This window comes from Canis lupus, chromosome 24 (genome assembly GCF_011100685.1).
Source record: "Canis lupus familiaris isolate Mischka breed German Shepherd chromosome 24, alternate assembly UU_Cfam_GSD_1.0, whole genome shotgun sequence".
NCBI lineage: Eukaryota > Metazoa > Chordata > Mammalia > Carnivora > Canidae > Canis > Canis lupus.
In genome coordinates, this window is record NC_049245.1 from 33,003,832 (window position 1) to 33,029,794 (window position 25,963).

At 38.8% G+C, this 25,963-nt stretch overlaps 1 protein-coding gene across 1 annotated transcript in view; it reads left to right on the forward strand.

Annotated features, from left to right (window-relative positions):
• Positions 1-706: 706 nt before the first annotated feature.
• STK4 (serine/threonine kinase 4) overlaps positions 707-25,963 on the forward strand; it is an 88,344-nt gene continuing 63,087 nt past the window's right edge. The window contains 7 exon segments of the mRNA XM_038572429.1: positions 707-857; positions 6,139-6,219; positions 11,820-11,948; positions 14,764-14,878; positions 20,352-20,516; positions 24,403-24,570; positions 25,462-25,601. Coding sequence (XP_038428357.1) covers positions 823-857; positions 6,139-6,219; positions 11,820-11,948; positions 14,764-14,878; positions 20,352-20,516; positions 24,403-24,570; positions 25,462-25,601 — 833 coding nt within the window. The 5' untranslated portion in view covers positions 707-822.

Consider the following 25,963-nt stretch of genomic DNA (forward strand, 5'->3'; position numbering starts at 1 on the left):
TGACCTGTATCTAAATCTCCAAATCGGTATTTTTAGGAAGGGACTTTTAAAAAAGAGAGCAATAATAGTATTCACCTTACAGGGTTATTAGGAGTATTAAATGAATTAATTCTAGTAAACCACCGAGAACGTGGTAAGCACTGTGCGTCAAATACATTAAAAAAAAAAAAATTGGGTGCAACGTTACAGGGTTCGTATGAGGATGATTAAATAAGACAGGTAAGCTGGCACCTGGCAAGCACTTAATCACGATTATCTTTAGGTCCGCAAACGGACTCAAAGGTGACAGGCCGTTAAGAAGAGAAGCTGAGCAATTTGCAGCCCGATGTTCCGTGACATCCAGGGGCGGCCCGGCCTCCGTCTGGGACGAGAATGCAACCGGCTGGAGCGGCAGGAACCCACCAATACCTCCAGGAGTCCCTGGAGCAGCGCTTCCCAGGAATCGCGTAGGACTCGGCGGGTTAGGAATCGCCGGCGCTTCGCAGGAAGCCTCAGTATCTCCGAGGAACGAGGGTCGGCCCGAGTCCGAGTGTCCCGGGCGAGCAGAGTCGCCCCAAGGCGCGGCCGCGGACGGAGCCCAGCCCGGGGAAGGACGCTCGGGGTTCCGGGTCCGCGCGCCGCGCGCCACGTGACTCACGCTCCGCACCACGTGGTCCGGGCCAGCGCCCGGCCGCCCCGCCCCGCCCCGCCCCGCTCGCGCACCGCGCGCCGCTTCCGGTGGGGGCGGAAAGCGGAAGTGTGGGAGGGTCTGCGGGGCGGGCTCGGGGAGGTCCCGGGGGAGGATGGAGCAGTGAGCGGGTCTGGGCGGCTGCCGGCAGCGCCATGGAGACGGTGCAGCTGAGGAACCCGCCGCGCCGGTGAGGGGCCGGCTGAGAGCAGGGGGTGGGGGACCGGGAAAGGCGGGAACTGGCGGAGGGGAGGCACCGGGTGCGCCCCCGGAGACAGGGACCAGCCGGGCTAGGCGATCCTGGCACCTGCTGAGTGGGAGGGGGTCCAGCAGAGGCGAGCACGCGCCCAGGGTGATAAACGTGGGGCTGGCTGGGGAGAGAGAGCACTTGCTGTGGGCGGGGGGGGGGGGGGGGGGGGGATCCTGGCGGGAGGGGGCACTGCTGAAGGGAGCAGCTGTTGAGGGACGTGGGGACGAGTTAGGGAGAGCACCTGCCGAGGGCGGGGGCGGCTCGGGGGGAGGCCGTCCTAGGACCCATTCATTGGGGTAGGGGCGATGCTGTAGCAGGAGGAGAACCTAGAGGGGTCCAAAGTGTGGGTCAGGTACGAGCAGAGAAAGGCTGGGCGGACTTTCTAAGGGAAGGGGTCCCACTTGCGGGATGCGGTGGGGAGAATCTGTGGAGGGGGAAAGCTTTGCGCCTAAGGCTGAAGGCACACCGAGAAAGGGCGAAGGTGCAGCAAGGGAGGGCTTCGTGCAGGAGAGCATTTAGAGCGTCTTCTGGGTAGGGTCTGCACTCTGGGAGGAGTGTGACATCTTTTATTCCTGATGGCCCGTGCCTTCCTAGTTTTCCTTACATCCTCAGCTTTCCGAACCTGACATTAGGAGGTGGATTAGGAAGTAAGAGGATATTTTCAAGAAGGGCAAATAGAGGCCCAGAAGAGTTGAGATACAGTCCTAGGTGTTTCCTTCTTTGCCGTAGGTCTGGGTCATGACCTGACCAGACTGGGCCCTTTTCAGGCCTCTATTGTTTTGTATCAGCTCCAGATCCCGCTGCTACCTGGAATTGTTTTAAGTCGAGATCAGGGATGTGGCTGGTCCTAGAAAGTGTGAACTCTTGCGTTGTTGGTTTTGGCTGTCTCATTGATTTGCTCTGGGGACACTGGGGTCTGGTGTCACTTTGCCACATCTGGAGAAAAAGAGGGAGAGAGCAGAGATCAGGAGAGTCATGCTTCTTTGCGGTGCAGTGTAGTTAGCTTCTATTTCACAGAGATCTCTGACTTCCTGCAGCAGAATGAGCACTAAACTAGGAAGTGTTCAGTGTGTGGGAGTGTGGGGCAAAGGAGAGGTGCCTGGGCTGCACACTTGGGGTTTAGTTGAAGTACACAAATATTGCAGAAGGCAAATAGCTGGTTGAGATGGACTCATAATTCACCCTACTGTAGCGTGCTGAACGGAAATGATAATGATTCTTACATATACAGCACTTAGCTGGGTGCGGGGGACCGTTCTCAGTGCTTTCCGTGTCTCCTGGTGAACCACACGTAATTGACCTATAAAAATGGTAATTTTGTGTGGTTCACTTCATTATAACTCTTTCAGTCTTCACAACAATCCTACAAGGTGGTTATCTCCAGATCTCTATTTTACAGGTGATAAAACAGAGGCACAGAGAGTTTTAAGTGATTTGTGGAAGATTCCACAGTTAGTTAAGTGGCAGAGCTGGGGTTTTAAACCAGGCGGTCTGGTTCAAAGTCCATGCTCGTAACTGCTCCCTCTGATGCTGCCCTGGAAGTACCCCTGTTCCACAGGGCCCGTGTATGTTAGCAAGTGCCAGAGCACCATAGTGATCCAGCTATAAATGTACGCTGGTGATGTTTCTTTCTGAAATGCATTCGGTTTAATTGAAAAGAGAATTAAGAATCTTGAGTTTTGTTTCTACGTTTGCCTTGTGTTATATAATCTTGGGCAAAAGAGTACACGTTTTTGTTTTTGGGCATGCTCATTCCTGGATCTTTTGGATTTTAAGAAATTTATTAAATGAGAAAGAGAAGGGCATTGCAGGGCTGAATTCTTGAATGACTGGTGCTTTCCTGCTCATCATTACTAGTGAGGTACCTAATCTGCAGCAGATTAACTTTATTAGTTGCATTAGATGGCTGTCTCTTTACTGTGTCTTCACATGGTCTTCTTTCTACACCTCTATGCGTCCTTATCTCCTATAAGGACACCAGTCATATTGAATTAGGGCCCACCCATATGACCTATTTTACCTTAATTATCTCTTTAAAGTCCCTGTCTCTAAATAAAGTCACATTCTGAGGTCCTGGGGCTTAGGACTTGAACAGAGGAATTTAGGGAGGGGCACAAATATTCATTTATTATCATTTTTAAAAAATCATCAATTTATCTTACACATTTGTTGTACCCATAGCAAATTCTGAATTGAAAGTGGGATAGGTATACATAAATAAAATGAACCTTATAAGAGTCCTAAGATGGAGAAAGAGGCTTCAGAGTGAGCCAAACCTGTGAGTAACTACTTCATAAATACCCTTGTTTATGTTTGGAGAGATATGGTGGCTTTTCAGAGATTCAGTTGGCATGTGTTTCCAGCAAGGGATAGCAATCTCAATGCAAGAAATGCTCTTTGTGTTCATGAGCTTGACGTTTGTGTGACTGAATGATGGGAGATTAAAGCTGATGGTTTATGTAGGAGATTAAGATTTTTAAAAGCGAGCTGGAGTTAGATAATGATAGTATGGTGGAGGATGTAGAGTGCAATTCTGGGATGCTTGGCTGGCCATGTGGCCATCTGACTTAGGAGAGGAGCATCTGCTGGTGTTTGGTCCACAGACGCTGTGTTGGCCAGGCCTGTTCTTTTATGAGTGAGCAGTGAAACTACCTAGGACCTGGGGAAGTCCCAGCTGAAAGCTGACTCATCAGTGAGGCTGTTTTGTGCTTCTTCCATGAAGACTTATGGTATAAAATATCATTAAGAGTAACTTATCAAAAGATTTTCCATAGAAATCTTAATTATTGATAATCTGGTAATCCTTTTTAGGGGGTAATTCTGTTCTTCGGAAACTGACAAGGATTGCCAATAAAAGTTTGGGGTTCTGATCAGTACCTTCATTGATCCATTTAGGAGATATTTATTAGCCACCTCTGGGTTATTAGGCAGAGAGATAAAGATCTATTAAGCCCTGATCAAAAACAAACAAAAAACTCAAGTAGATTGTTTTAGAGAAGTCTCTGAGCAGGTATATACAGTTTGTCTGTCAGAGGATTATCAGGGGCTTGCAGCTGTTTTTCTTATGCCTGGGGCAGTTTCCTTTGTTATGTTGTGGTCTCAGAGTAATTGAAATAGTGAGTTTTGCTTTTTATAAACCACAAAGTCAACACTTCAAAAGAACACATTTCATCTTCCTTTATATAAGCTGTTTAATTATACTTGAGAAATGAGGTATTGTCCATTGTTTATACAATTATGAATTCAGTACTTCACACACACACACAAAATCTCCCTGGTTCATGCGATGTTCTTTCTGAGGTCTGAGTTCACTTCTGAAGTTTAAGAGGAGTTTCACTTCAGCCCTTTTTGTTTTGAAGCTAGTTTTTATGATGTCATCGGAATTTAATGTTTAGGACCTTTTGATTTTCAAAGGTCACTGTGGTCATTTTGTTAATTTTCAAGTTGTGGCAATTACTGACTTGGAGCATTTCACCATTTCTCTCGTGTGTAATCTTTGACATTTATAGAATCATGCGAGATTGTCCTTCAGGGATCAGTGTTTATGGGTGGATACACTCAGTGTGTTCAGGGATTTCTGTCTTTTCTTCTGGTTTTGTTATTTCCTCCAGGAAGGTACACATTTGTGTGTGTGTGTGTGTGTGTGTGTGTGTGTATGTGTGTAATTCAAGTCTTTTCTTGTAAAAACTGGTATTGTCCAGCTAGTTTAAACCTTTTCTCTACAAAGAAATTTCCAGTGTTATTACTTCCATAATTTCACCATTTCCTGAGCTCTCTTTTCTTTGTTGTCCTTTGTAGTTTCAGGAAACCATTGTGTAGAAGATATACACATACACACACATAAATATTCCTTGGTAAGCTCCTTTAAGCCCATTAATAAATTTCAGATGTCTCAGAGTTTTAAAAAAATTGTTAATTTATAACTTCTCATGTTTGTTATTTACTATGTCTAGCATAGTCAGAAAAGTCTGAATTATCTGGAAATTATAGGCAGCCATGTATCTTTGATTTTGGGGACTTGTTGGAGGTACACAGCTGCTCATGGGAGAGTCTCTTTCTGAGTCTTTTGAAATTCCTAGCTGCATAGTTCTTTTTCACGTTTGATCATGTCTAAGTGTATACCTTCCACTTTTTGTTTCTGTGATACCAATAGAATCCCTATGTTTTGACCCAATTACCAAAATCTTGCTTAGAGAGAGCAAGAGTCTCTGTCTTCCACTTTCTGTTTCTGTGATACCAATAGAATCCCATTTAAAATTGGCACCATAAAAAAAAAAAAAAAGAAAAAAAAGAATCCCTATGTTTTGACCCAATTACCAAAATCTTGCTTAGAGCAAGAGTCTCTGTCTTCCTTGGCCTCCAGTCTGAGACCATGTTTTATTTTATTTTTATTTTTGTTTTTTTTTTAAATTTTTATTTATTTATGATAGTCATACAGAGAGAGAGAGAGAGGCAGAGACACAGGCAGAGGGAGAAGCAGGCTCCATGCACCGGGAGCCTGACGTGGGACTCGATCCCGGGTCTCCAGGATCGCGCCCTGGGCCAAAGGCAGGCGCCAAACCGCTGCGCCACCCAGGGATCCCTGAGACCATGTTTTAATTCGTAGTTAACCTTACATTAAACATCTCTTCTGAAGAGATAATTATGCTATTTTAATTCATGGAATCTCAAGATTTAAATGGATTTCAAAGGTTCTGTCAAAGCTTGAATCAACTCTGTAGCATTTAAGCCAAATGATGATTCATATTCTGTTTAAGTTCTCCAGTGATGGGGAACTAGGGACTTCTTAAGGCAGTCAAAACCATTTGAGAACAACTTTTGTTAGAAAATTTCTTATATCTGTTGAACTGTAGTATGACGCTTGGTAGTTCTTTACCCTCTCGTCCTGATTATGTTTACCAGAGAGACCCAGGACAGGTGAATACTGCCATAGACAGCCTTTCAGCATCCCTTAAGACTCTTAGCTTGGGGCACCTGTTTGGTTCAGTCGGAAGTGTGTGGGACTCTTGATCTCAGGGTCATGAGTTCAAGCCCCACAATAGGTATAGAGATTACTTAAATAAATAAAGCTTTTAAAAAAGTCTGTTAGCTTGCCTTTGTTGTTGTTTACTAGTAGAAGCTTTATAGAGTAATTCCTAAGATGCTAATTGTAATATAATGCATTTTGTGGTCTAGTTGCTAGCAAGCAAAAAGTATTTTGTTTTTATTTCTTCATTCCCAGGCAGCTGAAAAAGTTGGATGAAGATAGTTTAACTAAACAACCAGAAGAAGTATTTGATGTCTTAGAGAAACTTGGAGAAGGGTAAGTGTACAGAAAATACAGGTAGACTGGTAGGTCCCAATATTTTTCTTCCTCCAACACCAGAAGGAGCTGAACCTTTCTTATGCCAATAATTCACAAACCTAAGGAGGAGGAATGTTACATATGACACTGCTCTGGGTAGGGGGGGTGGGTAAATGTATATAGCTTGAAATGCCCTCTCCCTTTTTCCTCCAGTTACTATTATAGACAGATTTAGTGATGCCTCTTCAACACCAAGGGCATCTATTGGTTTCTCTTTTATAGAATCCATAATTTACATGATTTTACGTAACAGCATTGACTAGTCTACACTTCATTTAAAATTTTTATTAATCATTTTTATTTGCTGTTCAGAGTTTCTGGTGCATTCGTAATAATTATTGTTTCAATAAAATGGAATTCAGCTTTTTAGTTAATGTAGCTTTGTGAAGTATAGTAAGTAAATCAAGGACTGTCACTACCTTCACAACTTCCAAGAGGTTGACAATTCCAGGTTGGGAACCAGCGGACTACTTGAAATCCAAATTTGTGAATAAGTGTATAAAATACTGCTGAAATGGTATTTAGTAACAGTGGTTTTTTGTGTATTCTTCAGTGATAGTTTCTGCATAAATAAGCAGGTGTGTGTGTGTGTCTACATGTTCAGCCTCTCAAGAGTACTTATAGTTCAAGAGAAGACCTGAAATACTTACTTTTTAAAATGTCTATTGTTTAAGTGTTGTGTGTCCTTGGAATCAAGTCTTATATGTCATTAAATTATTTTGGGGTTTAGTGTTATGTATGTCTAATATAGGTCAGCAATGTTAAACCTGATCCTGGATTACATGGCATAGGTTTTGTTTTCATGGATTGCCTCCTTGTAAAAAACATTAGTCATCTTTTTATAAGTTGGAAAAATACTCTTTGGAATGAAGACATCAACCAGAGAAGGGAAGTAAAAGAGGCCACCAGCTGTGCTGTTAGAAGACAAGTACAAAATGAATGCGAAGACTGCAAGCTGACTTGGCATCCTTAAAGGTATGGGAAAGTGATAGACCTTCCACATCTCTTGCCTGTCCTTTTCAGCTGTAGCTTGGTCTCCTTGCTAGTTTCCTCAATGAAGTGAGTCTAATGCCCTTCATCTCACAGTGTTTACAGGTTGAATAAGATAAAGCATGGTAGGCATAATTAAATGGGTAACTAACTTGTTTCTTTTCTTTTTTTTTTTTTAACTAGTTTCTTTCGTTTTTGATAGAAGTGTGTTACAGTAGTATGGGCATAAACTCTGAGGTTATACCTGTGTTAAAACCCTTGCTCTACTGTTTATTAGTTACAATAAATGAGTGAGCTTGAGCAAATTACTTAATATTTTGAAGCTTCATAAACCACAGCTAAAAAGCAGAGATATTAGTATACCCGTCATTTGCGTTATGTCCAGCATTACCCAAAATACAAGATAATAGGGGTAAAGTACTGAGTATAGTACCTGTCACATAGTAAGTGCTCAATAAATGGCAGCTATGCTTATTTTGTTGTTAAGTCTACCCACTGAAGCATATTTCAGACTATATCATATCAAATTACAGTTAAATCTTAAATCCTCAGTATATTTAGGCATTCCTAGAGGGAGCCATGTTTGAGTTGATTGGGTTTGGGGAACACCAAAAGAAAACTACAGACAGAAAATATCTCAGTAATATATTCTGATAATATAGGAAGGGGCAACTAAGCTAATTATGATTGTTTTTAATTTTCTTTTAGATCTGTGCGTGGCTTCATCAAGAAACTTGGAATTTCCTTACAAAGATAAAACCAGCAAGAAAATCGAAATAAAGCTTCAGATCTTTCTCCTTGTTTTATCCATAGTGTTCTTTTAAGTGTTACCATAGATGCTTGGATTTCTGTCATCGTGACTGAATGAACCTGAACAAGCTTCATCGAACTAACAGAATCCTGGAGGAAGACCTTAACTCCATTTAACTGTTGAAATACAAACTGCCATGCCATCCTTTAATTGTTCTGGAAAATGAGTAGATTGTGAACACTCACTGACTTGTGCCTTATGAAATGAGCTCTGCCTGATGGACTGTTAGAGTCCCTGGAACCCACAGTTGTTCTGTATATGGAGGAAGTCCTGTGGATCTGTGGCAGAGTAGATCCAACACTCCAGACCAGGACAAGTGACCCATGCTTGGAAAGTATTTTGAATAAGAACTTAGCACCTTTTTCCTTCTATTATACTTAAAGTTTTACACCTTGACTCATTCAAGTTTTTGTCATAGGATAACAAAAACATCTTGCTCCTCATTTTATAGCTAGTGAGTGGTATTGTTAAGACTTATATCTAATTAATTTGGCTTCAGATACTACATTGTTTCTGTTTTTCCAAATTGATCCTTGCTTTGTATGGCTCATGTAGAACCCCTACTTCGCATGATTTTTGTTCTCTACCGGTCAAAATTCATTGAGTCACTGTAGTTTTTATTATGTAGGGAATCAGGTCTTACAGGACTTGCCTAAAAACAACAATTACTGAAGCCTTCTAAATTCTCTTCAGGTTACTGTAAGTGCGATATGTGGAATCATGAATCTTACTTGTTCATATAAGCTATTGGAGTATTCTTTGCTCTCAAGATAGTATAGGAAGGTGTGGGAAGTGTTCTGGTCAGGACTGCTGAGTATGTGCAGAGACCTCTCTTTCCATTTCAAATAGATAAAACTAAGGAGTGAAAATTAAATTTTTAAATAAAAGCACACATGACCAGCTATGGACCAGGGATGGAAAAGCTATGTAATAGTAAGAGGAGAGTAAAGCTTGCCCTGTCCTTGTCAGAAGATGGTAGGTGTGCTTCCTACATGAAGTTGTGGGATGGATGAGGCTCCCCATCTATGAACTAAAGGTGAAATAAATTTGCCTGATCACTGTTAGAAAATCTCATTGGCCTGTGGCCTGGGAAAAAAGTGGAGGTACTGGTTTGACAATAGGAACTGGGCCTTGACTGCATTCAGGTTTGGGATTTAGAGAGGCAAAAATCCCCCAACTCCTAACACAAAACCAACTTCAAGTTGTAGCATCTAGCTAACTGGATGAGAGAACCATGAAACCATCAAGATACATGAAATGCTCGTGGCAGTTAGCACTGTGTAGAGGAAAATCATTTGAGATAAAAGAAAACCCAATCAAGGAATATACTGCTATGGAATAATGAGCAGAACAAATGGGAGAATTCACATCTAAGGAAATAGAAACAATGAAGCAATCTCAGAAGGGATTTAACATGTTTGTTGATGATTTTCAAAAAGATACAAGGAGGGAATAACATCCTTAAGAACACCGGGTGATGAACAGGAGCAGATAGTTACAGGAAAAATTAAAGTTGGGAATCTTGGCAATGATTGAAGTTCTGGAAGCCCAAGAAGTTGGAAAAACAGTGAACTAGACAAGCTGAAAGAATTTGTGAATTGAGAGATAGAAATGAAACTGATCACAAAATGCAGGACAGAGAAATAACTGTTAGAAATCAGGTCAGCATGTATTGAGGAGCTGCAATATAAGTCTAATAGGAATTCTAGAGGAGATAATAGAAGAGATAGGAAATAGATAATGCTGAGAATATCCAGACTTGAAGAAAAACCTGTGCCCTCAAATGGAAGAAGCTTATGAAGTGCCAAATGAATCTCCTAGTTATTTTATAGTAAAATTGTAGAATGTGAAGGATAAGGAGGAAATCTTGAGTGCTACCGGAAGAGAGATTACCTATGAAAGGTGATAATCTGATGATAGCCAACTTCTTAGCAACTAATAGAAACTGGAAAACTGTAGAAAGGGTGCTGAGGGAAAGCTAATGTCCAAGAACTCTCTATCCAGCAGAACTGATTCCAATGAGAATGTGAAATACGGACATTTTCATACATATAGGACCTAGTGTTATCAAGAATAACTTTATAGAATAACAGAATACCCAACAAGCAATGGCTGACCAAGAAGGGCATTTTATAAGGGCAACTAAGTAATAATAAAGCTGGGGTTGATAAATGATGAACTGGCTTGATAATGGTTTAGCATTTTTGTAATTATCTTAAGATGGCTGCATTAGTTTCACCCATCATGCCTTACAAAATGGTAACCAAAGTAGGAAAGGAAGTGGCAGGTAAAAATGGGCCTTCTTGTGCATTTCTCATCAGGGAAGAAAGCCTCTCACAGAATCCCTTCAGAATTCCCCTCAAATTTCATTGACCAGAGCTAGGTCCTATGCTTACTACTAGTTCAGTCACCAGCAGAAGGAATAGGAATGCTGACTATCTGGACTGCCGTATTTTATCCCCTAGGAACAAGCCTTGGCTGTCCCAGTGAATCAGAATTTTATCTTCATAAGGAAGAAGGGGCAGCAGGCAGGTATTCCATACACGGTCAGTGGTTGCCTTTCTCTGGGAAAAAAAATTATGTAACTTTTAAGGATCATTATACTAGCTTTGCCAACATAAGGGGGTCTGATGGGATGGAAATTTTAAAATGTGTTTTGCATATTTTTTTTTTTTTTTAGTTTTATCTTACTTTCACTTTGAAATGTTCTGGAGCATCATTTTGGCAGCTAGAGCTCTCAGCTACTTTAATACATCAGGTGGTGCTGTTCTGTTGTTTTTTCGCCAAGACAGTGTGAAGAAATAGGTGGGTTTGGGAAGAAGGAAAGACTCAATTGTGTTTTCACTGACAGCCATCAAGGTTTCCAGTGAAAATGTAATCAGTGTGGGGTGATGATATTTGACCATAACAACTGTCTTGTAGTTTGAGTTGTCATTTTACAGGTGAGAACATTTAGGTATGAGAAGGTTAATATGTTTGCAAATGATGGCCAATATGTCATGAGGGTAGGGTGCAAATCCTTGGTCTTTCTATTCTAAGTCTCATGTTCTTTTGGGCCCCAAACTGAATGGACAGATAGCTTTGTATTTATTTTGATAATAAGTTCCTAAGGGAAGATGGAATAAAAGGCTTTGTGTGTACTGTGTTCACATGATACTCACATTTGAAGGGACTTATATTTTGAATTAGTTTCCATAATGTTTTAAGTATTATTGCAATTAAGGAGCAAGGATGGAAGGACCTTGTGGTACTGGAGTGAACACAAGAATACATAGATCTCCATTTCTGCATTCTAGTCTGGGTAGATATGGGGAGAACATAAGCTTTGTATTCAGACACATCAGGATTTACATCCTGGCCTGGCCACTTATTTTTCACCTCTGAAATTGGACAAGTCCTGTAACCTCTGAGTCTTTACACATTTTTCTATGAAATAGGGTTAATGACTTCTTCTGTTTATTTTTTGTAAGGATGAATTAGGATGATGCACAGTTTCTAGCAGACATCAGGCAGGCAATGCATGATAGTTACTATAATAGTGATTATTTTAATTGAATACCTTCAGTCAAGATTAAATGTGAAATTAACAGTTTTTTCCCCAAAGTACTTTAGCTATTTCAGTTTTACAGTTATAAATAATATAGGTGTATTAGGCACTTAGGGATATAAATTAGAACCATGAGTTGCCTTTGTTTTACCACTTTTTATCTCTGGACTCGCGTTGCCTTTATAAATGTTCTCTTTCCCCCAATCACAGGTCCTATGGCAGTGTGTACAAAGCTATTCACAAAGAGACTGGTCAGATTGTTGCAATTAAGCAAGTTCCAGTGGAATCAGACCTACAGGAGATAATCAAAGAAATCTCTATCATGCAGCAATGTGACAGGTAAAGGCATGTGGTGTTACTTTGGACAGAACATGGTTTTGGATTAGCTGTGATTATTTGGAGTTTAACACGTACAGATGTATTTACTTAGAGATTTTGCGGAAGAGAAAGTTTAGGTGGAATCACTATGCATGTTCTTTTCAGAAACAAATCTGATAAAAAAAAATGTGTGTTTTAGTAGCTAAATTTTTATAGCTTCTGTTTCTGCATAGATTTTTTTTGTTTTGTTTTTGCAGTAAGCTCCCTATTTCAAAACTAGGAAGAGGAGCCAGAGAGGCAGAAGGTGGTGGGGCTGGCTTTTTTTTTTTTTTTTTTTTTTCTCCGTCTGATAATGATCTCTTTTACTTCCTATTGAGAAAACATTTCTGTAGAGATAGCTAAGAAGAGATAATCAAAATACTTTTAGCTGTAGAAACATTAGAATATCAGATAGATCCATAAAAAAGAGCATTTTTAAAATGTATTGCTGTTCCTTCACATTTAAAAAAGAATTCTTCAAGCTCAGAGTAGTTAAGAATTTTATTTTTGAGGAACTAAGATTTGTCAAATGCTTTAAGCAGGAAGTCAGGCCACCAGGCAGCCGCAGAAAGGCACGTGATCTCTTCTGAAATTCAGTCACAACATGAGTTGGTTGCAGTGATGGAGCTGGCTTCCCCACTACTGTTTAAATTTAAGAGATATACAAACTTAGGGGCAATGCCAGCTCTAGAGAGTGGAAAGGAGAATGAGAGTGTCTTGCTCCAGAGGCTGCATCCATCCTCCCAAAGCTCTTGTGGTCAGCAGAAAGCTTAGGATCTCCAATTTGTAAAGTTTCAGCATTGGGGCAGGTGAGGCTGCCTATGAGGAAATTTGCCCAGGAGCCCTTAGATCTCACAGGCTTGTGAATGCAGTTACTTCTCTTCTTCTCCCTCCCTTCCTTTCTTTTATTTTTACACTTTTATGGTTATTCTCTACTAGATGAAATGTATTTCTTGACTGGATGGACCATAGTTTGGTAGAAGTTTTCCTTTCCCACCTCTATGAGATACATACAGTATAGAAGCTCTTTCCAGTTGGCACATTGAACTTTGCCACTCCTTTTTAAAGATTGATTTTGAGAGAAAGAGAGAATATGTGAGAGCTGGAGAGAAGGGCAGGGGGAGAAGGGGAGAGAATCTCAAGCAGACTCACCATGAGCGCAGAGCCTGACTCAGGGCTTGATCCCACCACCCCAAGATCGTGACCTGAGCCAAAATCCAGAGTCAGATGCTTAACTAAGTCACCCAGGCGCCCCAAGGGACTTTGACTCTTCTGTTAGGTTACACAAGAGCTATGTTTCAAACAGAGTATGCAAATATGTCTAATTAAAGAAGAGTTATTTCGAAGAGCCTACTCTGCTAAGCATGGTAAGGAGTACAGAGAAGTACGGGGCAGAGTTCTTGTTCTCTGGGAGTTTAGAGACAAATTGGGTAGACCAGGCCTATATATGTACGGGAAAATCTAGCCAATGATACAAGATACATAGAAGACATTCCAACAGTAAATAGCTGAGATTACTTCCTTGTAAAGGCAGTAAATACTATAGGAATTTAAGGGAGGGAGAGCAGATGTGGGAACCTGTACCTCAGAGGCTTAACTCATCCATGTCTTCATTAATCGTGTGTATTTCCTGCTGTCCTTGTCATTGGCATGTTTCCCAAGAGTGAGGGACATTTGAAATTCTGAGCATTGATGAAACCGGGTACATTTTAGCATCTTTGGTAATAATGCAACATTATTTAGCCTTGATAACAATCTAATTAAAGCTAGTAGCTCTCAGTGGGCAGATTATTTCATTTTAATAGGATATTTGACTTTTCTCTGAAATCTCATTTGGTATCTCTCTTCAAGCTTGAGACCCAAAATTCCAGGTCTGATACTGATATTTTTTCTTTTTAAATTTTTTTTAAAAGATTATTTTTTGAAAGAGAGAGAGATCAAATGGGCACACATGAGCAGTGGGGAGGAGCAGAGGGAGAGGTAGACAAGCAGACTCCCTGCTGAGCAGGGAGCCCGACATGGGGCTTGATCCCAGGGTCCTGAGATCATGACCGGACCAGAAATCAAGAGCTGGATGCTCAATGAACTGAGGCACCTAGGCTCCCCTTGAATATTTTTTCTTTATGATAGACTGTAGTGTGATTTTTTTTTCTTATTATAAAATACATGTGACTTTTTGGAAAAATGTAAATAAAAAGAAAAGAAAATTACTTTTCCCTTTGGAGAGAGAATCATTTTAAATACTACTTGGTATATGTATCCTTCCATATCTCTTTTTGGAATTTCACTGTGCTTACTATTATGTAACTTCTTTTCTTTTCTTTTCTTTTCTTTTCTTTTCTTTTCTTTTCTTTCTTTTCTTTTTTCTTTTTTGTTTTTTATAAGCAGGCTATCTTATGTCATCAAATATTCTTCTATAATATTTTCCATGGATTTGTGGTTATTCCATTATATGGCTATATCATTATTTTTTAAACTCCCTATTGTTGGACATTTAGATAGTATCTAAGTTTTTATTGTTATAAACAGTACTATGATGATAACTATTTATTTTTGAATAGCTATAGTTCTCTTCCTGGGAGGAACTGTAGACCTAGAAATGCAGGTTAAAGTACCCATACATTTTTTCACTTTGGTTATTTATTATTTAGAAAACGATAATTACTTCATATTTACATTTTTATCAAGAGGGCATCTATTTTAACCTTAAATATGAATAATTGATCTTTTAAGCAGAGAAACTAATTTTCATGTATAGAAGGCTGTTCACTTATTTGTGTTGTCACTCTCTCTTTAGCCCTCACGTAGTCAAATATTATGGCAGTTATTTTAAGAACACAGACTTGTGGATTGTTATGGAGTACTGTGGGGCTGGTTCCGTGTCTGATATCATTCGATTACGGAATAAAACGGTAAGTTTACTTTCTAGAACAATGCAGCTGAGCTAGTCTCTGGCCTTATATTCCTGGGCATTCTCCTACTGCCGTACCAAGAAAGATGACTGTTGAATTTCCTCTTTTCCATGATTCTTTCCCCCTTTATTTCTAGTGCCTCCTAAAAGTGGTGTTTTTGACATCAGCCCAATGCAGTGATATTTAGCATGTTTTGCTTATTTCATAGTGGGAAAGAAAATAGTGACTATCAAACCTTGGTGAAGCAATGAGTTTTAAATGTTTAAATTTAGATTTGGTTTTCTTCTCCTACCCAGCATGATTATAGATTTACAATGTCTGTATTCTATTAATTAGAGAATAATCTCTGTGAAAGATTATTTGCCCTTACTGTGATCACTAGAATAAAAGCTAGGAGTCGAGGGCTTTAATTCAGATTTAGTTGTTTATACAGTAAATATTTCTAGAACATTGTTCTAAACCCTAGGGATACAGTAGTAAAGAAGACAACAACCCTGTTCTTGTGCTTATACATTTTCTAGTAGGGCAACCAAAAAGCCAATTGATGGTAACTAGAAAAGAAATACCAGATAGTGAGAATTTCTTTGAAGGAACAGGACTGGTGGGGAGTGTTCAGTGAGCTACTTGAGAGTGGATGATGGAGAAAGGCCACTCAGGGAGGTGGCATTTAAAGTAAAACTTGAATGACAAGATGGAGCTAGACTTCTAAAAGAACATTCTAGGTAGGGGAATAAGTGCAAAGATCCTGAGGCTAGAACAGGTTTGGCACATAAAGAAGGCTACTGTGAGGAAAGAGGAGAGGTTGGGGGAACCTGTAGGAGATGATGTGAGATAGGTGAGCAGACCTGGATCCTGTTGGTATTGTTGGCCACAGTAATGAGTTTGACTTTCATTCCAACTACAACAAGAAGCTGTTGCTGCTGTGGCTTCTGTGTGGACTGTGAATGGATAAAAGTAGAAGCCAGAGACAACTTAGCCTTTAGTTAGTTAGTTTGTTTTGTTTTAATAAGAAAAACAGGAATAATACCTATATTAAGCATTTGCAGAATTGTGAAAATTAAATATGTGAAAGTACTTTGGATATTGTGAGGCACTATATAAATTATAAGGTTAAGAATATTTTAAAACTCAAGTCGTATCCTCAAAAAATTAAAAATAAAACTACCCTAAGATCCAGTAATCATACTACTGGGTATTTTCCCAAAGAATACAAAAACTAATTCGAAGGGATATATGCACCCCTGTGTGTATTGCAGCATTATTTACAGCAGCCAAATCATGAAAGCAGCCCAATGTCCATTGGAAGATGAACGGATAGAGAAGATGTGAGGTGTATCCTTATATGTGTATATATATTTATAAATATCATTCAACCAATCATTCAACCAAATTTCAATCAAAAGAATGAAATTTTGCCATTTGCCACAACATGGATGGATCTAAAGAGTATAGTACTAAACAAACTAAGCCAGTCAGAGAAAGACAAGTGTTGTATGATTTTACTCACATGTGGAATTTAAGAAACAAACAAGCAAACAAACAGAAAAAATAGACAAACCAAAAAATGGACTCTTAACACTAGAGAACGAAACAGATGGTCACCAGAAGGGAGGTGGATGGGGGATGGGTGAAATAGGTGAAGGGGAGTAAGTGCGCACTTATCATGGTGAGCACTGAGTAATATATGGAATTGTTGAATCCCTATGTTACAGACCTGAAACTAATATAACAGTGTATGTTAACTATACTGGAATTCAAATAATAATAATTTAAAAAAACAATAAAAATAAAACTCAGTTGTAACTTTGGGTTATCTATATGACCATATCCTTTTCTTAATTTATATTATTCAGAATTAGTAATTTTTTCTAATCAAATAGCAAATTCTTTAGCTAGGAATTATGTCCTACCATAAGATATATTTAAAGAAGTCCCAAATCTTGAGTAATTTATTGAATTAAAAATTGGGCTCCAGAGAGAGCTCAGTTGGTTGAGCATCTGACTCTTAATTACAGCTCAGATCTTGATCTCAGGGTTGTGAGTTCAAGCCCTGCATTGTGCTCCATGCTGAGCATGGAACTTACTTAAAAAAAATTTTGGTTCCAGGCCTTCTGTGCAGCATTAAGTTATTGTTTCAGGTATTTTGAAACCATCCAAAATGAATTTTGATGGTGCATGTTTTAATATTAGTTTATTGTATTTATGTAATTTTAAGCTATTAAGTGCTAATCTTTAATTATTACACATTATTTTGTAAAATGTTTTAATTCTGTTTTGTGCAGTATGACAGTCAATAGCTATGTGTGGTTATTAAGGACTTTAAATGTGGCTAGTCTGAATTGTGATGTGCTATAAGTATAAAATATCAGATTTTGAAGAGTTACTGCAAAAAGAAAAACAAAAACTTTACATTTTTAATATATTGATCACATGTTGAAATGGTAATATTTTGGACAAATTGATTAAAATATATTATTGAAATTAATTTTGGGGTGCCTGGCTGGCTCAGTTGGAGGAGCATGTAACTCTTGATCTTGGGGCTATGAGATTGAGCCCCATGTTGGATTTGGAGATTACTAAAAAATTAATTAATTTAAATTAATTTTGCTTTTATTTATTTTTATTTTTTTTAAATTTTGCTTTTTATTTATTATTATTTATTTATTTATTTTTTTTACAGACAATATAGTTTTTTTTTAAAGATTTATTTATTTGTGATAGAGAGAGAGAGAGAGAGAGAGAGAGGCAGAGACACAGGAGGAGGGAGAAGCAGGCTCCATGCCGGGAGCCCGACATGGGACTTGATCCCGGGACCCCAGGATCACGCCCTGGGCCAAAGGCAGGCTCCAAACCGCTGAGCCCAGGGATCCCTAAATTTTGCTGTTTTTTTTTTTTAAAAAGATTTTTATTTATTTCTTTGAAAGAGCTTGAGCAGAGGGGGGCAGAGATAGAAGCAAACTTCTTACTGAGCAGGAAGCCCAATGCAGGGCTCAATCCCAGGACCTGACCCAATCCTGACTTGAGCCAAAGGCAGACACTCAACTGGCTGAGCCACCTAGGCACCCCAATTTTGCTTGTTTTTCTAATGTGGCTACTAGAAAAGTAAAGGTTGTATTTGTGGTTCACATTATATTAATATTGGGCACTGCTCCCTTAACTGATTTGCTTAACTGGTTAGAATAAGGCGTAATAAGTCACATGAACTTTGTTCTGTTCCACTGCAGAAGGTACTCAAACTCTAGCTTGCAACCTTATCAGTAGTGTTTGCTTGGACTACAATAAGAGCTCTATAGTTTGTTAGCACAAATTACTTGTTTGTGCTTCAGCTTCGTTTTCTATAAAATGGTGATGATAATAGTACCTATTTGATATGATTTTTGTAAAGATTTAACAAAATTACAAAAACAGTGCTTACAATACAATAAATGCTATTTTTAATGTTATTAGCAGAGTGCCTAGCTCATAATTGATGCTTGTTAACTATTTGTTCATTGACTGGTAACATAGTAGTTATTAAGCCGTGTGTATTCTTATATGACTTACATCATCTGATTTCCATGACATTCTTGAAGAAAGGTGATAGTCCTATTTTATAGTTTGGGAAACCGAGGCCAAGAGAAGTTTGATAACTTGCTTAGGTCATACAGCTAGAATGTAGAGCCAAGGGTAAAAACTAGGTCTTTCTCATCCCGATTCCCATGGTTTTTTTTGCACCACAGCCTACTGTCTTCTAAATATGAGTTGTTTGTCAAAAGGGAGACAGTTTGCTGATGGATTTCATTTGGTTAGCACTAGAGTTAGGTCTGCCCCAAATCACCATGGAACTGAGCAGATATTCTGTGTTGATCAGCATTCTTGCTTTCATTTATTCATCATTATTCAAATATTTTTTCAGGACTTGTTATGTCCTGGGTGGCTTTCTTGGTGCTAGGGATACAATAGTAAACAAACCAAAGACATTTTATTTTTTATTTATTTATTTTTAATAAGTCTGAAGACTTACATTTTTTTTTTAAGATTTTATTTATTTATTCATGATAGACCCAGAGAGAGAGAGAGAGAGGCAGAGGCAGAGACACAGGCAGAGGGAGAAGTAGGCTCCATGAAGGGAGCCTGACATGGGACTTGATCCCTGGTCTCCTGGATCACTCCCTGGGCTGAAGGTGATGCTAAACCGCTGAGCCACCTGGGCTGCCCAAGACTTACATATTTGTAAGGAGGAAGGAAAGAGAACAAGAGAGCAAGGAAGGAAAAGAGAGCAAGAAGGAAAGAGAAGGAAGAGAGAGCAAGAAGGAAAGAGAGCAAGAGAGAGCACAGGTGCACTCATGAATGGGGGACGGGCAGAGGGAGAGACTCTTCAAGCAGACTCCCTACTGAGCATGGAACCTGATGTGGGGCTCAATTTCATGACCCTGAGATAATGACCTGAGCCGAAACCCAGAGTTAGAAGCCCTTAACCACCTGAGCCCCCCAGGAGCCCCCAAAGACTTTTTAAAATGGGGTTATGTTCCTAATAGGGAAGATATCACATGTAGGTATACAAATGTGTAAATCAGATGAGGATATAATACTGCATTTACCAACAAGGTAGGATCAATGAATAGAGAATGATCTAGGAACGGAGGGAACTGGGGAAGGCCTCTCTGACTTTCTGCATGAAGAGTATTGTGTAGGCAGAAAGAACATGAGATGAAAAGGTCCAGAACTGGAAGTGTGCTTTGAGTGTTTGAGGAACAACAAGGAAGGCTGGAACAGCATGAGCAAGATAGAAAGTAGTAGAGGATGAAGGTAGCTGGGAACTAGATCATGTAAGACTTTGATGAGGACTGGCTTTAATTTTGAGTGGCTCAGGAAGCCATTGGAAAATTTTGAGCATACCTGGCTTTCATTTTGGCTCATTATGGCTCACTGCCATGTGGAAAAGACATTGTCAAGGGTCAAGGGCAGAAGCAGTTAGGAAGACCAGTTAGGAAATTATTTGGATAGTTTAGGCAGGGCATGCTGGTGGCTTGGACCATGGTGATTAGTGATTACAGAGGATATATATGGATATATTTTGAACATAGGGAAGAACCAAAGATGACCTCCAGGTTTTCAGCCAGGGCAATTCAAACTGCCTTTCCCTGAGAAGAATGTGGGAAGAATAAGTAGGTTGGGCGAGTGGTAAGTAGATGAGTAGGGTAACAGTAGAAATAAAAAATTTGATTTTGACATGTTATGCTTACATGATGCTTGTTAGGTATTCAGTTGAAGATGTTGTGGTCAGGTACATGAATCTGATGTTTGGGGAGAGATGGGATAGGAGATGTAACTTTAGTAGGGGTTAATGGAGTGATGGTGTAAGCTGTCAAATGCTGTCACAGGTTGAATATGATCTTATATTCTAGGAAGGGCACTTGGATCTAATTTTTGCCTTTTTTGAATGTAAAATGATATAAACTGATAGAATTTTAATTTTCCATTCTCTTTTTAGTTAACAGAAGATGAGATAGCTACAATATTACAATCAACACTTAAGGGACTGGAATACCTTCATTTTATGAGAAAAATACATCGGGATATCAAGGCAGGAAATATTTTGCTAAATACAGAAGGACATGCAAAACTTGCAGATTTTGGGGTAGCAGGTCAACTTACAGTAAGTAAAAATGTTACTTCTGGTAACTTTCAGCTCTATCCTGAGAAGGAATTGTTTTCATTTAGTAATTTTTTAAAATAAAATACGCAATTTCATTGTATTCATAAAAAGGTTATAGAAGGTGCCACTAAGTTGCGAAAGAGGTAGTAGGTTATTTTAGGTCCTTTCCTGGCATTTAGGTCCCGTGACTGAACTTTGATAAAAATAAAAGCTGAAACAAGAAATGATAGAGTAGAAGTTTAAATTTACAAAATGAAGAAAAATTCAATCCAAACTGCTTTCCTTGCAGAATAAGATGTAACACCATCTCAACGCGGTAGCAGTTGGCATTTACTTTACTGAAAACACTCTCCTTGTCTGGTTCCAGGATAGTCTTTTGAGTCTCCTCCCACCTCACCAGGGCATGGCATTGAAAAAAACCACGTTTCAAAACAGGAAATGTAGAATTATTTGGTTTTGAAAAATATCTAAGTATATATGATATAGATGTAGAAAAATAGAAACAGTTCTGGACAGGTAGTACTAAAATTCATAACAATATAATATATCAAACAGTTTTCTTGGGCAGTAGAAAAAATATTTTTTTGTTTGTTTAGAGTTGGTATCAGGTAGAGTTTTTTGGTTTTTGTTTTTAAATCTGCCTAGATTATATTAGGGAGTTTAATAGGTATTGCAATGGCACAAAAATTGCTTTGCTGTTTAAAAAAGAAAATCAGAAACTTATTCCATATTGTAATTTCTGACCTTTCAAAAGATTTTGTTGTTAACACATAAAGTGCTTCTAGGGAACAGTTTATGCTCCCAACTGTAATATATGAATGTGTCCATTTTGGAGGGGCCTGGCTGGCTCAGTTAATAGAGCATGTGACCCTTGATCTCAGGGTCATGAGTTAAAGCCCCATATTGGGTGTGGAGCCTACTTAAATAAATAAAATAATTAATTTAAAAAAAAGGATGTATTCATTTTCTCTCATATTTGCCAATGCTGAATGAGCAATAAGTTGTATTTTTAAATCATTTTTGAAACAATATTTTTACATTTGATTATTGGCCATTTATAATTCTTCTTTTGGAACTTAACTGTTCATCTTAATTTTCCTAATTGTGTTGGACCTTCTAAAAAATCTGCTGAAAAAGGTAAATCAAAACTTAAAAATTTTATATTAAAATTATTAATCCTATGTTATATATGTTGAAACATCTTTTTGTAGTTTGCTAGTTATCTTTTTACTTTCATTATGATTTTTCTTTAAACACCAAAGTTTCCAAATTTTATATAGGGAAATCCACCTCCCTTTCATGTTATGGTTTCTGCCTTTGATGTCACCTTTAAAGTCTTTTTTTGCTCTAACATTATATAGCTGTTCATCTATACTTTCTTTTAGTACTTTCTAGGTTTTGTGCTTTGTATTTAAATTTTCAACCTATTTGAACTTTTTTTGGTGAAAAGTATAAGTTAGGAAATTAAGTATAGAGTTTTACAAATGACTAGCCTGATGCCCAGTTGCTTTTCTGTCCTTTGCTTGGTAATTTGGAGTAACATTTTAATTATATCTTCAAGTTATATATGTGTGTGTTTATGTATATGTATAAATACAGACATACATAGCCATAGTCTGTTCTGAACTTAATATTTTCCCTTGTTATGCTATGCATTAGTATAACTTTGTAATACAGATCAGGCTGGGTTAGTATCCACTCATTAATCTTAGTTTTCAAAAAATTTCTAGGTATCCAAAATACTCTTTTCTAAATGATGAGTATTTCAAGGATATAATCCTCAAAAACAACTTGAGTACCACCATTTGAAAACTGCAAATTTAAGTTTCAGAGCAAAGGAAATGACTAAGCACTAAGGTAGTTCCTGTGCTAGTTTTTTACATAGAATCAACAAAGTGAGATCAATTTAAAAATATCACCTGTCATTTGTTCCTGACTGGCATAGCCTAACTGAAGCCACAGGCATTTCAGAAGGAACAGGAATGATGATGATGGGGACTCCTACTGCATATTTAGTTCTGTTTAAAATCGTCCTCTTCCTAAAATACAGGAGCTCTGGAAAGGTTCTCTTTCATTAAGGCCACACCATTCTGGGGAAGTAGGCAAATAGTTATTTGCCTGTGTGTGCTAGATTCATATTTTTTAAGCCTCAAACTAAGACTTTATATATACATTTTATAAAATTGATGTATATAATAAAAAGAAAAATTATATGTATACATAGACACATACACATGATTTTTCTTTTTTAATTTTTTGATAGCACTTGTTCTGTATCTCCATGTAAACCATCAGAGTGTTGTAGAAATAATGGGATGGAAAGTAAAAGTCCTTTGTGATTCTACCTTCTAGGTGTAACTATTGTTAATAGTTCAGTGTGTATTGAGATTTTTCTTTTGCTAGCCATATAACAACAGTATTTATTATTATTGGTTACTGATTTGTCATATAATGTATGCAACATGATTATATATTATATATAATTTTGCCATCTAATTTTCCTTTTATAATATGTCTTATACATTTTTTCCACGCCTCCTTTTTAAAGAAATATGGTGGATGGGGCGTCTGGGTGTCTCAGTGGGCCTGACTCTTGATTTCAGCTCACGTCATGATCTCAGGGTTTTGGGATTGAGCCAGCACTCAATGCTCAGCAGAGAGCATTCTTCCCTCTGCCCCTGCCACCTCCCCGGCCCCCCCCCACTCACATGCACTCTCTCTCTCTCAAATAAATAAATACATCTTTTAAATATATTTATTTGAGAGAGAGAAAGTGAATGAGGGTGGGGGAGGTTGGGAGGGACAGAGAGAGAAGGAAAAAAGCAAATTCCTTGCCAAGTGGGGAGCTGGACCTGGGGTTCAGTCCCCGGAGCCTGAGATCATGACCTGAGCCGAAATCAAGACCTGTTCACTTACCACCTGAGCCACTCATGCGCCCTTAAATAAATCTTAAAAAAAAAAAATACGAGGGATCCCTGGGTGGTGCAGCAGTTTAGCGCCTGCCTTTGGCCCAGGGCGTGATCCTGGAGACCCGGGATCAAATCCCACGTCGGGCTCCCGGTGCATGGAGCCTGCTTCTCCCTCTGCCTTTCTCTCTCTCTCTCTGTGACTATCATAAATAAATAAAAATTAAAAAAAATACGGTGGATATTTATTGTGTTTCATTTACCCCCTTTTAGATGGTCATTTGGGTTATTTCCTTTTTATTTTTCCCACCTCTCCTACAAATATTTTTTTAACACTTGTGTGTATATCTTAGGTACCTGTATATAGGATACATTTCTGGAAAAAGATTCAGATCAAAGGATATGGATATTTAAGTTGACAAATATTGCCAAATTGCCCAGAAAAACTTGTACTGATTTATACTCTCGTAATGCTATTTTAGTGCTTGACTTTCTTTCTTTTTTTTTTTTAAGATTTTATTTATTTATTCATGAGAGAGACACTGAGAGAGAGAGAGGCAGAGACACAGGCAGAGGGAGAAACAGGCTCCATGCAGGAAGCCTGACATGGGACTCGATCCCAGGTCTCCAGGATCACACCCTGGGCTGAGGGTGGCACTAAACCGCTGAGCCACCTGGGCTGCCCAGTGCTTGACTTTCTGTACTGTTACCAACACTAGTTATTATTAATCTTTGAAAGTTTTGTCAACTTCATTTTAGTGTTTGTTATTTTTGTGGGTTTTTTAATGTGTGTGTTTTAAGAATTCAAAGTCTTCTATGTTTCTAGGTCATTTGAATTTTTTTTTGTGACCTGCTCGATCATGCCTTGAGTATGGTTTTTATATATATTCCAAGTACAAGATGTTTCTTATTGTTCAAAAAGTCTCCTTTCCTCGATAGTTTTAAAGCTTAACGTTAATCTCTACCCTTCTCTGTTTTAGGATACCATGGCCAAACGGAATACAGTGATAGGGACACCATTTTGGATGGCTCCAGAAGTGATTCAGGAAATTGGATACAACTGTGTGGCAGACATCTGGTCATTGGGAATAACTGCCATAGAAATGGCTGAGGGAAAGCCCCCATATGCCGATATCCATCCAATGAGGGTAAGGACACCAGCAGGGTGATTAGCTACTGGTCATCATTAGAAAGTGACTTACTTACTTACTTGGTTTAGATACCTAACAGTAAATGAATGAGTTGTATATAATTGATAACTGTCAGTATAGACTCCACTAGTTTGTAATCAATGATCAACTCAAGTACTCATGTGTTCAAAGGTAAGTTCCCTCTTTTTTGAGGGGGAGGAGTGGGGAAGGGTGAGAGGATTTACTGGTAGATTTAAAGAATATAAACTGCTTATTATAGAGGTTTTTGTTTTTTTTTTTTTTTAAATTCTGGCTCTTCTTTTATTGGAAACTCAGTAAATAGTAGTTTTAATTTTTTAAAATAGTTAGAATTTAACTCCAATGTGGTGTTCCGGTATTTTGGCTTTTTTTTGTTTTTTCAAATACATTAAATTGGCTTGGCCTGGAGGTTAATGAATCCCTTGTAATTTGTGGGACTTCCAGGTTTATGATCTCCTTGCAGTTACTGCTCATATCCTGTGGTGATGATGACCTTTATGGGGGAGGGAACTTTGACAACTGTGGGGCTGAGATTACTGTCAGGATATTGATGCTCTCTCAGCTCTTGCCTTTTCACTTTGAAAGCCAGCGTACAGTGGTTAGCAACAACCAAAAAAACCTTGCTAGATATCGTGAGGTTGAGGCGACAAGAATACATATGAAAGAGGGAGAGAGAGAGAGCTATATCAACTTCTCTAATTGTCATACTTCCCACTTTGAGACACTTAGACTTTTGTTGGTGTTGGATGGGCTTATCAGTGGATAAGAGGAAAATTTTTTTTTTCAATTTCAGAGGTATCTCTAGTCATATTTTTATTAGTACACCACTTTTACCAAGAAAACCAATTTTTTTTTTTTTTTTTTAACTAGGCCATCTTTATGATTCCCACCAACCCTCCCCCTACATTTCGAAAGCCAGAACTATGGTCCGATAACTTCATGGATTTTGTGAAGCAATGCCTTGTAAAGAGCCCTGAGCAGAGAGCCACAGCCACTCAACTCCTACAGGTATGAGTCTCCCCACGATGCTGCCTCCCTCTGTTTCATTCACGTACTGGCCAAAAGATGTCAACTCACCTGCTTGGAGATGGTAAAGAAGTATAAGACATTCTCTGCCTCTGGGGAGCTTTGAATCTAACAGAGTAGGAGAGAATGTTAAATCATTGAACAAGACAGTAGTGCAAGAAAATGGAGGGCTCTGTGGGGGTCAGAGACTGGGAACTGACATTTAGTAAGCACCTGCTGTGTGCTGGGTGCCATATAATCATCATAGAGGCCCTGTGAGGGATGGGTATTATTTCAGTTTCATAGGTGAAAAAATGGAAGCTTAGAAAGGTTAACTTATTTAAAGTCATTCAGCTGAGAAGCAACA